The 16,357-nt window shown below is 40.4% G+C and overlaps 1 protein-coding gene across 1 annotated transcript in view; it reads right to left on the reverse strand.

The window, feature by feature from the left end:
• Nucleotides 1–12,952: 12,952 nt before the first annotated feature.
• ZDHHC8 (zinc finger DHHC-type palmitoyltransferase 8) overlaps nt 12,953–16,357 on the reverse strand; it is a 101,705-nt gene continuing 98,300 nt past the window's right edge. The window contains exon 11 of the mRNA XM_063454417.1: nt 12,953–14,325. Coding sequence (XP_063310487.1) covers nt 14,151–14,325 — 175 coding nt within the window. The 3' untranslated portion in view covers nt 12,953–14,150. The remainder of the gene's footprint in view (nt 14,326–16,357) is intronic.

The following is a 16,357-nucleotide window of genomic DNA, read 5'->3' on the forward strand; positions in this document are numbered from 1 at the left end:
TAATCGTGATCTTTAGCTTTGAATCCTCTTAAAACTAAACGCCCTGTGTAATAGAATTCGGACATTAACCCTATGTGACAAATGGCACCTTTTTCTAACATCTTTAACCCTACATGCATTAACACCGCTGCATGCACTCACAGATTCAAACACATTACAAGTAGAAATTTGAACATATGTAGTATATGCATATGAAGTTGTCAGATTATGTTTTCAGACTTAATTGAACTCACATTACCTAGCATTTTTGGATGGGGAGCGAGGGGATTCTTAAAATTCTGCGCCTACAGGCACCGGCCTAAAGTTTAGCCCAGACCACTAATATCTGTTGGGATTGCATTAAACTGAGTCTTAGGGGAGGTTACAACATGCTCTCAATATTTTAACACTGCAATATTTAGTGCAATGAGACCACAAAGGTCATGGTGTACGATTTAAAACTACAATAAATAGTGCTGTAATAAGCAGTGCATCAAAATATATGGGGTCTAAGGGCCCTGTGTTAAAATAATCTGGCGGTGTGATCGATAGGCGGGGGGGGGGGGGGGGGAGGGGAGAGAGAGAGAGAAACACTCCAAGGAAATTTTTCCAGTATTAGCTTCCCTGCTCACAGGAACTAGTTTAGTCAGTAGTTGGTAACACTTCCCCAGGAAGGACAGGGGACGTATCAGCCATGCAGTACAACCTCGAGCCATCGAGTGTTTGGTATGGACCTCTGTCACTGAAAAATACTAAATGCATCTTACTTTTTTTTTTTTTTTTTTAATTCTTTATTTATGTTGTGCACATATTAACAGATAAATTCGGTATGCCACAATAGCTATACCAAACGTTTGAGGAACATTCAAAGAACAACATTGGCATAAATTGCATATTTATAGCACATTTTAAATTTTTTGGTATCGCTATGGTAGAGAATTATGTGTAGCAGGCTATGTGTAATGATTCCTTGCTGGCTGTCGGTCTCCATACCCTAGTATTTGTCACTGGAGTGCTGTGCCCTGGTTCTAACTCGGGTGCAGAGATGTTGCATGGTACACTGTTGTGTGCCCCCAGCGCTAATCAGGGAGGTATTTTGCGTTTACCGGGTGCCAGAGGCTTGTGGGGGGGGGGACGTGTGCGGCTCAAGGTAGCCTGTCGAGCTTTGGGTACGCTATATATGTGTATATGAGTGAGCTCCCATAGGTGTATGCTCTATCTATGCTAAAACCAAAACTTGTAAAAAGTGAAATATAACGGATGAACAAAGGAGTCAGTAAAGTTCAGAGGAGTCAGAAAAGTTCGCTGCTGCCCTAGGCAGTGTTTGTGGACCTGGCATCGGACAGCTGTGTCTTCAGGTGGTGGCTGCTGTGTGTCCTCCCTTGTTTAGGCGTCTGGGGGAGAAGGGGATCACCGTTTCCAGATTCCACTGGTGTGGAGTGCGGGTCGCCGCTCCTGCCCCAGCCGGTGTCAGAGCGTCAGGGGGCAAGTTAAGAGTGGGCAGTGCGGCCTTTGCCTCCTCGAGGTCCCTTATCTGGAACTTGATTCCTCCATGTTGGAACTGTAGGGTGCGGAATTGCCGCCACTGATATAGAATCTGCTTCTGCTGGAGGAGTGACGTAAACGGTCGGAGTGACCCGGGAAGAAGGTAAGAGACATGTCTTCGAATTTGTATGGCGTGTGGTTTCTAACTGCCGCCATCACCGCTGCTTTGTCTTTCCCGCTCATCAGTTGGAGGACCAGGTCTCTTGGCACTTTTTCTGGTGCTCGTGGGGATTTTGGCACCCGGAAGAATCCTTCTATACCCACTAGTTTGCCTTGTCGTGGGTTGAGGATAGTGCCCAATAGGCGCCTTAGGAGGTGCGGTAGTTCCGCTGTCGGCACTTCGTCCAAGATGCCCCTAATTTTAATATTATTTTTCCTCTTCCAGTCCTCGAAGGCGGAGAAGCGGCGCTCCGACTGCTCGCTGTGTCGCTGGAGTCCCCTGACCGCCTCCTGTAGTGCGGTTATCTGTTGGGCTTGGCTGTCGGACGAGGCCTCCACTACTGCTAGCCTGCCCGTAAGGCCTTGCAGGTCCGTGCGGAGCAAGGCGACGTCTGCTTGGATGCTCTTCTGGACATCCGCCAGGAGAGCCTTCAGCACTGCTGCTGTCACTGGTGTCCCGTCTTGCTCACTGTGCCTGTGTATTGCCCTTGGGTTCGTAGGGGGATACTCGTTCTCCTCATCAGGGGACAGATCATCTGAGAGGTCAGAATACAGTGCCGGGTGGTCGGCCATCTTTGGCCTTGTCGTTCCGCTCGCCTGCCGCAGCATGTCTCCGATATCTAAGCCCATCCGAGGCTTATCAGGCTTAATCTTTTTAGATTTGCGACCCATATTAAGTTTTATGTCTCGTGGGGGGTTCCCCAGTTGCGGATAGCTCGATTTTAGGGTCTTTTGTGGTTTATTTGTGGGTGCCGTGGTAGGAGCTCAGAGAATGTGCGACCATTCAGCTCGGCTGCTTGGCCCCGCCCCCCTAAATGCATCTTACTAATTGTCATTAAGGCATGCAAATGACCTAGTTGACAGTGCATATGCTTTGCATATTATTTATTAAGCATCAAATTCCTTAGGGCCCTACAATGGGTGGACTAACAAACACAATTGTAACCAGACAAGTTGGACGCACAGGAACAGAAGGGTTGAGGGTCCAACTCAATGAGCTTATATCCTAGGGCGAATGGGGTAAAGTGACACAAGGGTAGGGGGTAGAAAAGCAGATTGCTAGCAAAGTATTCACTGGGTGCTTGGTGCTTTGTTTTGTTTTTATAATAGTTGCAGGAGAGGAATCAGGGTGTGGGGAAGGAAAGCTGTTAAGTTTAATTGACCTGCTTTCCTGAAGTGAGTTTTCAATGATTTTTTTTTAATTTTTTTTTTAAGGAATGAAAGTGGGTGAAAGTCTAAAAGAAAGGAAGGGAGTTCCACAGGAACAGTGCAGCCCTAGAGTCTAGAGAAGACAGGAAGGCGAGCATCAGAGGTGGGAGCAGTGGTGTATCTACTGCGAAGCGGACAAGGCATTTGCCTTGGGCGGCGCTTTCAGGTGGGTGGCAAATTCCTTGCCAGCCTCTAGTCCTGGGGGACCCAGGAGCTGGCCGGCTGGTCACCTTAGGTCCCCACCAATACATGTATCTACCTTATGCGTGAGGTGGGTGGCAAAATAGCACTCTCCCCTGCTCAGTTCCCATGCACGCACTGTAGTGATGCTGGAGCCGGAATGACGTCACTCCGGTCCAGCCATCACGAAGAGGCGGGCAAGGGAGCCGAGTAGGAGGATCAGAGCTCCCTCACCACCAGACGAGCTGCAGCAAGCCCCACTGGACCACAAGGAAGAATCCAGTCAAGCACTCCCAAATGTAGGGAGGCTGGGTAGATTAAACTTGAATTTTATTAAGTGTGTGTCAGTGAGAGTGTGTGTCACAGAGTGTATGTGTTTGTCAGTGAGTGTGTGTCTGTCAGTTTGTATCTGTCACTGAGAGTGTGTCTGTCAGTCAATGTGTGTCTGACACTAAATGTATAGATGTCTTTCAGTGAGTGTTGTATATGTTTGTCTATTTGTGAGTGTGCGTGTCTCTGACACTGAGTTTTTATGCATTTCTGTCAGTGAGTGTGCAAGTCTCTGTCGCTGAATCCGTGTCTGTCAGTGATTGTGAGTGTCTGTGACAATGACTGTATCTGAGTGTATGTCAGTGCATGCATCAGTGAGGGCGTGTGTCTGTCAGGAAGGGAAATTTGGAGGGGGGGAGGGGTGGGGCCTGAGTTTTGTCATGCCTAGGCAGGGCCGGCGCGTCCATAAGGCGGCACAGGCGGCCGCCTTAGGGCGCACCGGCTCTGGGGGCGCAAAATTCCAGTGACCGGCAGGAGGGAAGTGCTCCCTCCTGCCTGGTCACCTCCTGGATCCCCGGAGCGGCGCGGCGTGCGGCTGAAGTGGATTAGGAGGCGGCGAGGGAGCTCTGACCGGCTCCCTCGCGAGCCTTTTGCTGATGCCGCGGGAGCCGGAATATGACGTCATATTCCGGCTCCCGCGGCATCAGAAAACAGCCTGCGAGGGAGCCGGTCAGAGAGATCAGAGCTCCCTCGCCACCTCGCAATCCAGTTCAGCCGGACGCCTCCCAGCAGCCCCACTGGACCACCAATGAAAGACCCACGCCAGCTCTCCAGGTAGGGAGGCTGGGTGGGAAATTTAAATTTAATTTAGATAATTAATTACTGTGTGTGCATGCGAGTGTGTGTGTGTGTGTGTGCATGTGAGTGTGTGTGTGTTCGAGTATGTGTCTGTGAGTTTGTGTGTGTGTGTTCGAGTATGTGTTTGTGTGTGTGTGTGTGTGTGTGTGTGTGTGTGTATTTTTCTGTAAGCCTGTCTGAATGTATGTATCTGTATGACGGTATGTCTCTGTATGTATGTATGTGTCTGTATGTCTTGTACATATGTTTCTGTATGTAACTGGATGTATGTTTGTCTCTGAATGTCTGTATATATGTCTCTGTATGTACGTATGTGTGTGTCTCTGTATGCCTGTATGTCTTTGTATGACGGTATGCCTCTGTATGTGTCTGTATGACGGTATGCCTCTGTATGTGTCTGTATGACGGTATGCCTCTGTATGTGTCTGTATGACGGTATGCCTCTGTATGCCTGTATGTCTTTGTATGCCTCTGTATGTGTCTGCATGCCTGTATGTCTGTATGTATGTGCCTGAATGTCTTTGTATGTATGTTTCTGTATGCATGTGTCTGTATGACGGTATGCCTCTGTATGCATGTATGTCTTTATATGCATGTATATCTCTGCTTGTATGTCTCTGACTGTATGTGTCTGTATGATTATTTCTGTCTTTGTATGACAGTGTACCTGTATGACTTTGACTGTGTGACTGAAAAATGGTGCCTGTGGCTTGGGAGGAAAGACACACAGGTGAAGATGCTTTTTTTTTTTTTTTTTTTTTAATGAGGGTTGGGGGCGCCAAAATGCATCTTCGCCTGTGTAACTAAAAATCCTAGCACCGGCCCTGTGCCTAGGGCAGCACAAAACCAGAATACGCCACTGGGTGGGAGTACGGACAGATGATGGACATAGATCTTCGGCAAAGTGTAGGGGCCTACACAGGACATACCAGTTTATTCAGGAGTATCAGGATAAATGATTTATTTAAAAAATAATAAGCAATAAAAAGCAATATTGCACAACGCATTTCAACCAACTGTTAGTGGTCTTCCTCAGGTGCTCTTCTAGGTTACAATGAAAATACCACAATTGTACCACCATTGTAACCTAGAAGAGCACCTGAGGAAGACCACTAACAGTTGGTTGAAACGCGTTGTGCAATATTGCTTTTTATTGCTTATTATTTTTTAAATAAATCATTTATCCTGATACTCCTGACTCCAAACTTGACGACTATTGAGATTCAAGGGGAACCTGCCTGAAGATTTAAAGAAATGCGTATGTCCCATTTAAGTGACATAAAAGCTGCATAAGGCCTGAGCCTACTTTTAAACGGCTCATCAAAGTGTGAGTGATTTCATCTCAGAATTTCCCTTTCTATTGTATATAATATACAGGTTGCACTATGTCCTTCTCTGTGTTTATATTTTTTGCATAGGGATTTCTATAAGTGAATCTACTCATTGTGTATAAGGAGGAGATGCCTATTATTTGTCATATTTCAGGTAACAACTCCCCTTGGTGTGTGTGTGCGCTTTTACCTTTTTTGGTTGTACAGTATTTTCTTTAAGTATATATAGTGGTGATATACTTGGGTTTGGCTGCACCATTCACCTATTTGACCCTTTAGCGCCACCTCTATACTGTTTCTTGTTAATTGAAAGAGTTTTGTCATCATTTATTGGATTGTAATTCAGCAGTATTTTTATTTATATACATTTTTTTAATTTATTTTTTTAGGAAACAATAAAATAAAAGACAAAATTAAAAAAAAAATTTATTGTTGGGAATAACTGAAACACATAACATTATAAATTTTAAAAAAAGATACAGAAAGAAGTTACATGGTTGGGTTAATTACAGGTATTGAAAAACAAATAAGCCTTCTGCTCTTTGCAGAGAAAATAAAATAAATATTTTGCTTCAACAGTTAAATTGGCTCATGCAAATTCATATTTACACATACACACGAAGAATAAACCCTTGATTCAGGGCATACGGATTTCTCAAAACGGCCATCTAGAGTGTTCACATTTTGTAAGCAAGTCTGCTATTACCCATTTATTAAAATGTGCCATCTCTACTGCGGAGAGAATATGCAAGGCAGCACAGCCACTCAGCAGAGAAAGTGTGCGGCACATATTAAATGCATCAGTAAGTTAACTTTCATTTTTTAAACATAATTTGAAAGACAAATACTGCCTACAGGTTTTTTTTTTTATATATATTATATATATTTATTTTACTTTTGGTGGTAAAATGAAACTAACGGCCCTTCTATTACCATAGAAGATGCTGCACTATTGTGAGATACTTGCTTCCATTGTATACCTCCAGAGCATACATATTGCCCTCTACTGGATGAGTACATAAACTGCAAAAAATAACAACAACAAAAAAACTAGGAAAATTGTTTTGACAGAGATTCATTGCCAGGAATATTATGGAATTTAATAGGTTTATATTTCTCTGCTTGGAACACACAAATATAGAGATATAAAAGTAAAATCAGTAATCCATAAAACCAGAGGGGAAAAAAAGTGTTTTTAAAAAGTAGATGCCAAGGTGACCGTAGATTGACACCTGACAGGCCCTCCTCACAGAAATCAAAGACTGATTTGGATTTCATTTTCCTCAGGGGCTATGTACATATACAAACATATGCTTTGCTAGTATTGGATTGCAAAGCATCATGGGAGCTGTAATTCAAAAACAGCTAGGTGTGCCTACCTCATGGGCATCCCTGTTCTAGACCCATCCAGCAATAAGATCGCTGCCAAGTGACTGTATAAATATTTGAAAAAAAGTAAAGAGCATGGCAGAAACAACAGCCACGCAGAATACGCAATGTGTCAGACAGGGCAAGTATTAGCAGCAGTTGGAGAGGTAGTGTCGCCACTTTTCAATCAGAAACCGTTTTTCAGGTTGGCCCCTACCAGTGATCTCTATTTCATTCTTTATGCATAGTATGACATGGACATGAGGCATGGTCTGTATTTAAGGAGTAAAATCTATAACCAATGTACTTTAAATAAATTACCTGCACACAGCTTTGACCACAGTTCTAGAGGCGGAAGTTATTTGTAAAGGACATAATCAAGAAAACAGAATCTAAAGTACTAGATGTATGTGTTAAATTAGCGATTGTGCCTTGTTCTTCAACACTTTTGCAAGATCTGTATCACGTAACCAGCTTCATTAACTTGCCTGTACCCAATATATATATATATTGAGTTTTACATCACATAACGAGTCAGACTAGAGTTCATGAGACAATAAGCATGTAAGAATATATAATAATGAGAGAGATACACATTTTATGTCATAGTGTGTATATGGTTTTATGATTCAACCACCTTGCCTCCCATTAGTAAGCTCTTTATTACCTTTAATTCAAGCAGGACTAAATTTTATGCAACTTCAAGACTATGCCTTATCATGCACTAAACACGGAAAAGGCTACATCTAAAACATAACATCTGGCCTAGGTCCATCAAAAGCTGGCCAAAGTGTTGTACGAGCTCATAAACCCAGCCACCAGTTTCCAAGCAATTGTATATACCCTCACACTGCATTTCTTATTAATGGATAGAACAGACGCAAATTAATGTTTTTAGACTTCAATGACTTGGGAGAGAATGAATAATCTCAGGAATGGAGGTTATAGATTGTTTGACACTTTACGTGAGGCTTAATGTAGTTGTTCTGGGGAGTATAGTCAGTCCATGCAGGTTTTTTTGCAGTAAATACAGAATTTTCTGAGAAAAGGCAGTGTTTACATTACAGCTTAGGGACACCTCCAGTGGCCACTTCTCAGATGGCTACTAGAGGTGCTTCCTGGGGCTACTAGAGGTGCTTCCTCTATGAGGAGATACTAATTGGCCAGGGCAGCGTTTGGCTCCTCCCTCAGCCCACCTCCCTGGTAGAGATCATCAGAATTGACAATCTCAGTCAATCCAATGCTGAGATCATCACTTTTGATAAAGTCAGCCAAAGAGTCAGATTAGGGGCTGAGCCAGCACCAACAGACTAGAATAATTGGGTAAGATTTTACTATATTTATGGGGGAAGAAGGAAGGTTAGATGGTGTTTTTACCACTATAGGGTCAGGAATACAGGTTTGTGTTCCTGACTCTATAGTGTTCCTTTAAGAGATTTTAAAATTTTAGAATAGGACTCATTTGACACTGCTGGTGTAACTGGTGTAAACTATTTTATGGAGTTATTAGGTACGGTATGTATTATACATTCATGTTTCCTGGCTCAAAGTGGAATACAGTAATACAGAGTGCAATGTCAGTGTTGTGATGGGAAAAGTGGAGAAATCACAGTATGATTGTACCTGATTACATTAGTCTCCACAGCAAATGTGCCATTTTCCTGTTCATGACGCTTTGATAAACCTTACCCCGAACAGAAGTAAGGAAAGATTTTTTTTAAATGCTGTAAGACTATATAGTGTTGACATTCATTCGTGCAGCACATTTTCCTTAATGGGAAATAACCACGGTGTAAGGTGTATCAATTGCTTTCAATTCATTAAAAAAAAGAAGGCTTGAGAAAAATACAAGCAGTATTTTATGAATGGGGATGATTGACCTACAGCAGGGGTTTCCAACCCAGTCCTCAAGTACTCCCTACCAGTCCAGGATTTAGGGATTACTTTGTTGTGTCTAATGTGTTTTTTTTTTTTCTCCTTTTTTTCTAAAAACACCATAGACACAACTAGGTAATCCCCATACCCCTGTTAGGGGTACCTGAGGAGTGGGTTGGGAACCACTGACCTAAAGCATCAGCCGATGCTTTCAGCCAATCAACACTACCTATGTCCAAAGCTTCCTGTTTGAAGAATCTGAGAAAAGCGGAAGGACAGGGGCAGAGCTAAACAGCGCTGAATAGAAAACTTTTGGGGTTAAGCCGTGCGTTAAAAGGTTTAACCTTGAAAGGTAAACCAGCACCAGATACATCATTGCACCATAATTTCTTTCCAATAAAGTTGTAATGGGGCCTAGAGGTTCCCTTTAAGTATTTTAAAAGTGAAAATATTGCTACTCCTTGCGGTGTTCTGCAAGAGCTATTGGCCTCATTTAGTAATCATGGAAAATTCAAACCTGGTATATAAGAAATGCATGACTGTATCTTGTCTTCTGTTTCACCAATTTTTGTTTGGAAAGTGGTACACTTGTAAAATAGAAAAAAACATACTGGGGGCAGGCCCTACGCATAGTGTTTTTGAAACATTCTGCTTAAATGACATGTTTAAATGACGCACTTGTGTTGCACTTACTGTGGACAATTATTTGGTGTCCCCAAATGCAGGATATTAAGAAAACTGACTGTCCTGCTGGATATATAATTTTTGATAGAAATGCTTAAATGAAATTAAGTGAAATCTCTGCACTCAAAACTTTAAAAGTGTTTAAAGGGACACTCCATACTCCTAAAGCACTTTAGTTTGCTGAAAAGCTTAATGTATGAAGAATGTCCCCTACTTTTTCATTTTGCAAAAAGTTCAGATCAAGAAACATTGTCACTTTTATAAATTAACCTAGTTACACCCCCTTGGCTTTTTAAGTAGACATCTGGTCCTGTTACTTCCTGGTTTGTTTAGCTCCCTGAGGCTTCATTTTAGAGACAGTAATTGCCCAGAACACATGCATTGCAAAGACTTCTCATTGAACTGCATTTTGCAGTCTGATTGGACAGCCACAGAAAGTCTTGGCGGGGTTAAAAAGGGAGTGCTTGCAAAGGCAACAGACAGGTCTGCAGTTTTTGCAAACTGTTTTAACGCAATGAAAAAAGAAGAAAAAAAGCATAATTAAATGCATGCAAGTTCTCATTTAGGGTATATCTACTAAACTGTTATTTATATTTATTTTGTATTTGTCCCTTTAAACGTATTAATAGGTGTGAAAAGGTCATAGAAATTGCAATATGTAATGTTGCAGTTGTATTTGCGAGAGTGACCAACAGACATGGCAGAACTGTAATATATAAGTGAAACAGATCTAAATGAAAGAACCAACAAGCATTGGTTAATCTAATAAAATAGGAACCACTGCCAAAGCTGACATAGTTTAACGTATGCCCAGATCCTCACCATTACCACGCATTTCATCCTGGTGTGCCAGTCTTGCTAGGGGTTCCCATTTAGTCCGGTTAACTAATGCGCCTTTCATGTTATAGTTAAAATTCACTACATAAAAAATAAAAAAATAAATACTGTTTGCAATAAGATTTGCTCTTTTCTGATCTCATTCCTTGATCTATTTATATTACACATGCATGATGTATCAGCTATTCATTGGCCTTGTTTTCATAGACTTTACCGATTGTACAATAAATGCAATTAATTTATTTCTACACACACGTCCACATCTTTATAAATTTCTCTTATTTTATACACACAACAAAAAATAAACAAAAACCAATAAACAACAATTTGGGAGCATTGGTTTAAAGAGTTGCTGCTGTCATTTCACAATCCAATAGTTAACCAAAAGTTTGTGCTATTTTAACAGGTCTTGGGTTTTACAACTAGAAATAAGACTTATATGAAGGGACAGCCCTCCCCCCGGCTACTGGACCCCCAGCGGCAATGCCACTTGAAGAGGTCCAGCTGCTTTAAATCCAACACAGTATAGTTTACTGGTTTATCAGGAAATTGTACCAGTTGCTTGGGAGACAAAGTTCTAGGAAATAATGAAATCTAGGGATGAAAAAAACCAAAAAAGGACTTAAAATTAACCCTGGAAAGCAATGGCGGCACACACAGACAACACAAATTAAAAGGGGAATTACAGGGTAAAAATAACACTGAATGCAGGCTTCTATTCCTATTTTATAGTTTAGGATGGGGTCAAATAGGATTTTCTATATGGTTTAAAAATAGCAAACAATATATAAATCCAATAGAACAGAGCATAGAATGATATAAGTAGCCACTGACTAGACTAAGGCATGTGACTGTCTTAGACAGTTATTATTTAAGGGTTTTAAAACCCAGAGTAACTTTATTTTTAAACTTTAAACCACTCCATCAAAACATATAATTCCCCTGTTTTAATATAGAGGACATATTTACACTCTGGATAAAAATATGAAAATAAGCTTTCCGCATGTATTGAAGTAGGGATGCTCCATTAAGATTACATTATACTAAGACTTTCACTTCAGACACAAAGCAGCATTTTAAAAAGGATAAAATTTATTTTATTTATGGTTTAATACTAAGCGCTCATATAAAAACATAAAACTTGTAATGTACAGTCATACTGTGGATAAGACTCCTTAAAGATATTTCTGAATTGCACTGTTACATAAAGGATTCAAGTCTTGCCAGGTGATACTTGAACCCAGTGAACAGATATAGTGCTTTGCACTGCACACCTCTCTAGCACAGTGACAGTATTAAATGCGTCAATGGATGCAACAAGCTATTTTTTTCTAGTTATTAAATATATAACCCTTGATACTGACTAACAGCATGAACTGGATATTTAAACCGGTTACAAAAGGGCCTTCTGCAGAATTTAAAGAGGGCTGTGAATTTGGACCCAATGTCAAAGTGCAAGCCAGAAAATCCCCCCCCCCCCCAAAAAAAAGTACATGATTACACATTATCAAAGGGACACTATGGTCACCTAAACAACTTCAGCTTAATGAGGTTGTTCAGTGAGAACTATTTACTCTCTCATGTAAACACCGTCTTTTATGAGAAAATACAGTGTTTTCATTGAAAGCTAGGAACACTTCCAGTTGCAGTCACTCAGAGTGAACCAGAGGGACTTCGGAGTTGATGGAGGCATAATATGCCTCCATTCACTCAGATCTGCTGTCAGCAGAGCACAGGGCAGCACTGTGCACAGCATCCTGTGATTCAGTATCTCCTCCCTCTGCATGCAGACACTGAACTTTCCTCATAGAGATTCATTGATTCAATTCAGCTCTATGAGGAGATGCTGATTGGCCAGAGCTGTGTTTGAATCATGCTGGCTCTGCCCCTTTGTCAGTCTCAGCCAATCCTATGGGGAAGCACTGTGATTGGATCAGGCTACCACGTCAGCAGACTGCTTGTTTTTCTGAGTCTAACAGCATGCAGATTTACTGCTTCAGGCTTGGATACAGTAAGATTTTTACTATATTTATGGAGACATGTGGGGCCCAGAGGGGCTAGATGGTGGTTTTAACACTATAGGGTCAGGAATACATGTTTGTGTTCCTGACCTTATAGAGATCCTTTAATATCTAGGATCATAATCCACCGCCATAATCATTACAGTACTGATTTTAACATTTGGGGTTTAACCCAAAATGGCTGTATTGTATTGGCATTTATTATATATTGGTTAAAAAAAAAAAATCTATATCCCCACCCAGGTTTGTGCATGTATCATATTATATTACATACTCCGATAAGCAGGTTTATTGATGCTAGAACCCAGGTTGCTAAAGAAGACGGCTGAAAATTATATAAAACACTGAACAAAGCAATTACATAATCCAAATTTGTGTGTTTCAAAATGAGGTTCAGAGTTTTAAAAGTTTGCAATGCAGTCTAGAGTTAGCAAAGCATAGAAGAATTTTCTTTGGCAGGAGAAGAAATCTGTGCAAATATATAATGTATGTGTATATGCATACACACTGCTGCAAGTCCTATATCTGTTGCTTAAAGCAGAATTGTCACTTCTCTGGAAATTATACCATTCAATAGAACACTGAAAAATCACCTATAACCTGTGTTAGCCTTTATTTTTGTTTAATGTATGGCACACCATGCAAATGAGGGGGTTAACAGAAAAGTTTCTCCTCTTCTACAAAAAAACAAAAACAAACTAAAAATCTAATTAAAACAATAAATAAAAGGGTGAATTTTTACATTTAAGTTTTATTTTACAGAACTCACAAAACACATATTTGCTAAATGTTAGAGATAAACAGAATATTAAAATCCAGGGAAGTGACAGTTCCCCCTCCAAGACATATGTCTGTATTCAAAACCAGTGCAGGACTCAAACTCTTCAGGAGCAAGAAGAGGATGTAACTTTAAATATGAGAGATGCAGAAAGTTATAATACGGAGGACGTATTCACTAAATTGGGAACTTCAGGATAGTTGAAAAAAAAAAAAAAAAAATGAAACCTGTAACCATATACAACAATGTTCTCGTTTCTATTCTTAGCCTAAACTCTTGAGATTAATAACTTAGACAAGTCTTATAACCAATGTCTTTTTGTGACAGATTTTATGTTGTTCATAATGGGTTTTAGAGAACATCTTTCTGCAGGATTTTGCAAGAATGTTAAACACGCACGCGCACACATACACACACAACGCATATGCAGACACATGTACACACAAAACACACCACGCAACTCTAAAGAAAAAAAGCATTACAATGCAGAGAAGGAAAGGCTACTCGAGCATAAGGAATGCAGAGCTAGCACCACACTTTTGGTAAGAAAAATAAAAAATTGAAAGGGGGGGGTGGAAGAAACAAAGGAAAAGAAGGGGTATATGGTTCCAGTCTCCAGCTCCTGAGATTTAGCTCTGCAAGAGTAGGGGTTTACAACCAAGCCAATTCCTCACACAACCTGCAACACCCCAACCAAAGTAATAATAATAATAATAATAAAAAATAAAAAGTTAAAACAGTCCCGTTTCTCTCTCATCATATCTTTTTTTAAAACAATGTTTGCTTTTTGCTGCTGTTGTAGTTGGTTTGGACAGACACACGTACAATGGCTTCTGATTTTTTGTTTTCCTCTTTTCTTCGGCAATGCCAAGTGATGTCCTTATGTGAAAACACTTCAAAAACTACTATTGTATTTCAGTCTGCAACATTAAGACTTCCGTTGACTGAGTTTAATCTGTCCAATCAGACCTACCAACGGAATCACGCCATTAGCTTTGTACGTTGTTCTTTATTGGTTTATGACTGCAGTCCTCACAGTGTTGTTGGCAGCTCACACTACACAGATATTTCATAAGTCGTGCCACCAACTCCTGATACCTTCTTGACACTTGAGTGCCTGGAAGGGCTTACAACTGTGGTGCCTTGTGAACTGGAGGTGGATCCAAGTCTCGATAAACCCTTTGGCTGTCCATTTATTTTACCATGTGGTGCCTTCAACGGAAGCTCCTCCCTGAGATAAAATGAAAAAGTAGAATTACATTTCATAGCCAAATATTGTACCAGACTTTCAACATAATTATATAATGACAATGACGACGAAAACATGCATACTACATTTACAAAATATGAGAAAGGAATTGGCATAATGTAATTCGATGTTTTAATTGTCAATGGGCCACCAGAAAATCTAGACAAAAGTTTTTTTTTTTTTTTTAAAACATTTCTCACCCCCCCTGCCAAAAAAATGAAATCGGTTTACTCAAAATTAAGTATATCCCGCATCTGCCTACTCTTTAGATAAAAATTAGAAACCTAGAACTCCATTGTTCTCTAGGCGCTTGTAGTCTTTCTTCCATCATTAATTTTATAATTATCTGGGGCAGTTTTGGTTCTTTATCTGCATGTTTTGCTTCCCCCCTATACTCAATACTCAAATAGGAATGCAAACTAGATGAAAACCCCAAATTTGACCTTTGGATGCTCAAGGATTTCAAGCATCTTTATGAGCAAGGGTTACTTGTAGACAGAAATGCACGAGGCTAATGCCTGGCTTTTCCACTGGTATGCACCCATTATATATGTTAGAATTAAATTTACATTAAAAATTTTGACCCCCCTCAGATATTTTGTTTTTCCATTTCAAGCTGTGAATCTAACAAGAACATTGCTAGCCTCCTTCACATTTCCTGGTTCTCCACTAATTACAGAATGAGTATGTGCACACCCATTGTATGGTTTAGGTCAGCAGCACTGCTATCCTGCAGGCATGGTTAATGCTTCAGCATGGCACAGGGGTATATAAAGTCCAAGAAAAATAAAGTGTATTTAACTTTGGAAAGGTCACCTTCGTACAATGTTGTATAACAATTCTAACAGAAGCAAGGATTTTCATTTGTTTATAATAAACTGTATTTTTATTTTCCCTTTTAACAAAACAACACCGCTCTAACGTTCAGCATTACCCTTTGGTGCAATATCAATAAGCAGGTATCAGTCTCGCAAGTTCGTCATTCCTTACCTAGAGCCCTTATTTATGTATGCATTGCGTCAGAATGCTCTCCTGTCCACCCCATCCCCAAATTTCCCTTCCCACACTGTTTGGGATACACCACCTGGTTAATTGGCAGCACATACCAGACACTGATGTTAAGAATCTTAGCACATAGTGAGGTGACTGGGTGCCGAAGCTATGTTTGGAAAACAACCAGGTTAAGTTTCATTATTGTTTCTTTGTAATTTTGTGCAAGTTCATCTTATTCCCAAGAGACCTGCGAGTCTCTGCTGTTAACTATATTGAATGTGCATCTTTTAATTTTCAGTCCTGCAAGACTGCATTCTCAATTCACTGTTGAGCCAATAATGTACACGCATTTGATTGATAATGCATGACAATAAAAGAAAACATTCACAAAAAAGGGCTAATTAGTAAAGTAAACATTCACAGTGAATTTCAAATTTAAGGCCAATATAGCCAAAATGGAAAAAAAGTTGGCCATGCGTCCAGTTTAACCTTGAATTTGAATTTCCCTTTCAATTCTCAATTTAGTGAATAACTCTGCAGGGGATTCTCCTTTTTACATATAGCCACAAGAGGGCATGCCATTCCATTCTGAGATGGGGAATGGGTTTTCAGAGCCCCGTAGATCAATAGAACTAAAAAGCAGCCCTTTTAGCTGTGTAAACAGATTGTGATCTTTTAACTTTTAGCAGTGCTATGGAATAAAATAGGCTTGAATAACAGAACACATCTAGGACATCCCATACAAAATTAAATATATAATAGTAAGGAATGATTAAAGAGCAAATTCATGACAAATATAGCTTAAGACTTCATATTCTACCACAACAAGAGGACATAGTCTTAAATTAGAGGGACAAAGGTTTAAAAATAATATCAGGAAGTATTACTTTACTGAGAGGGTAGTGGATGCATGGAATAGCCTTCCAGTTGAAGTGGTAGAGGTTAACACAGTAATGGAGTTTAAGCATGCGTGGGATAGGCATAAGGCTATCCCAACTATAAGATAAGGCCAGGGACTAAT

Source organism: Pelobates fuscus, chromosome 5, assembly GCF_036172605.1.
Source record: "Pelobates fuscus isolate aPelFus1 chromosome 5, aPelFus1.pri, whole genome shotgun sequence".
Lineage (NCBI taxonomy): Eukaryota > Metazoa > Chordata > Amphibia > Anura > Pelobatidae > Pelobates > Pelobates fuscus.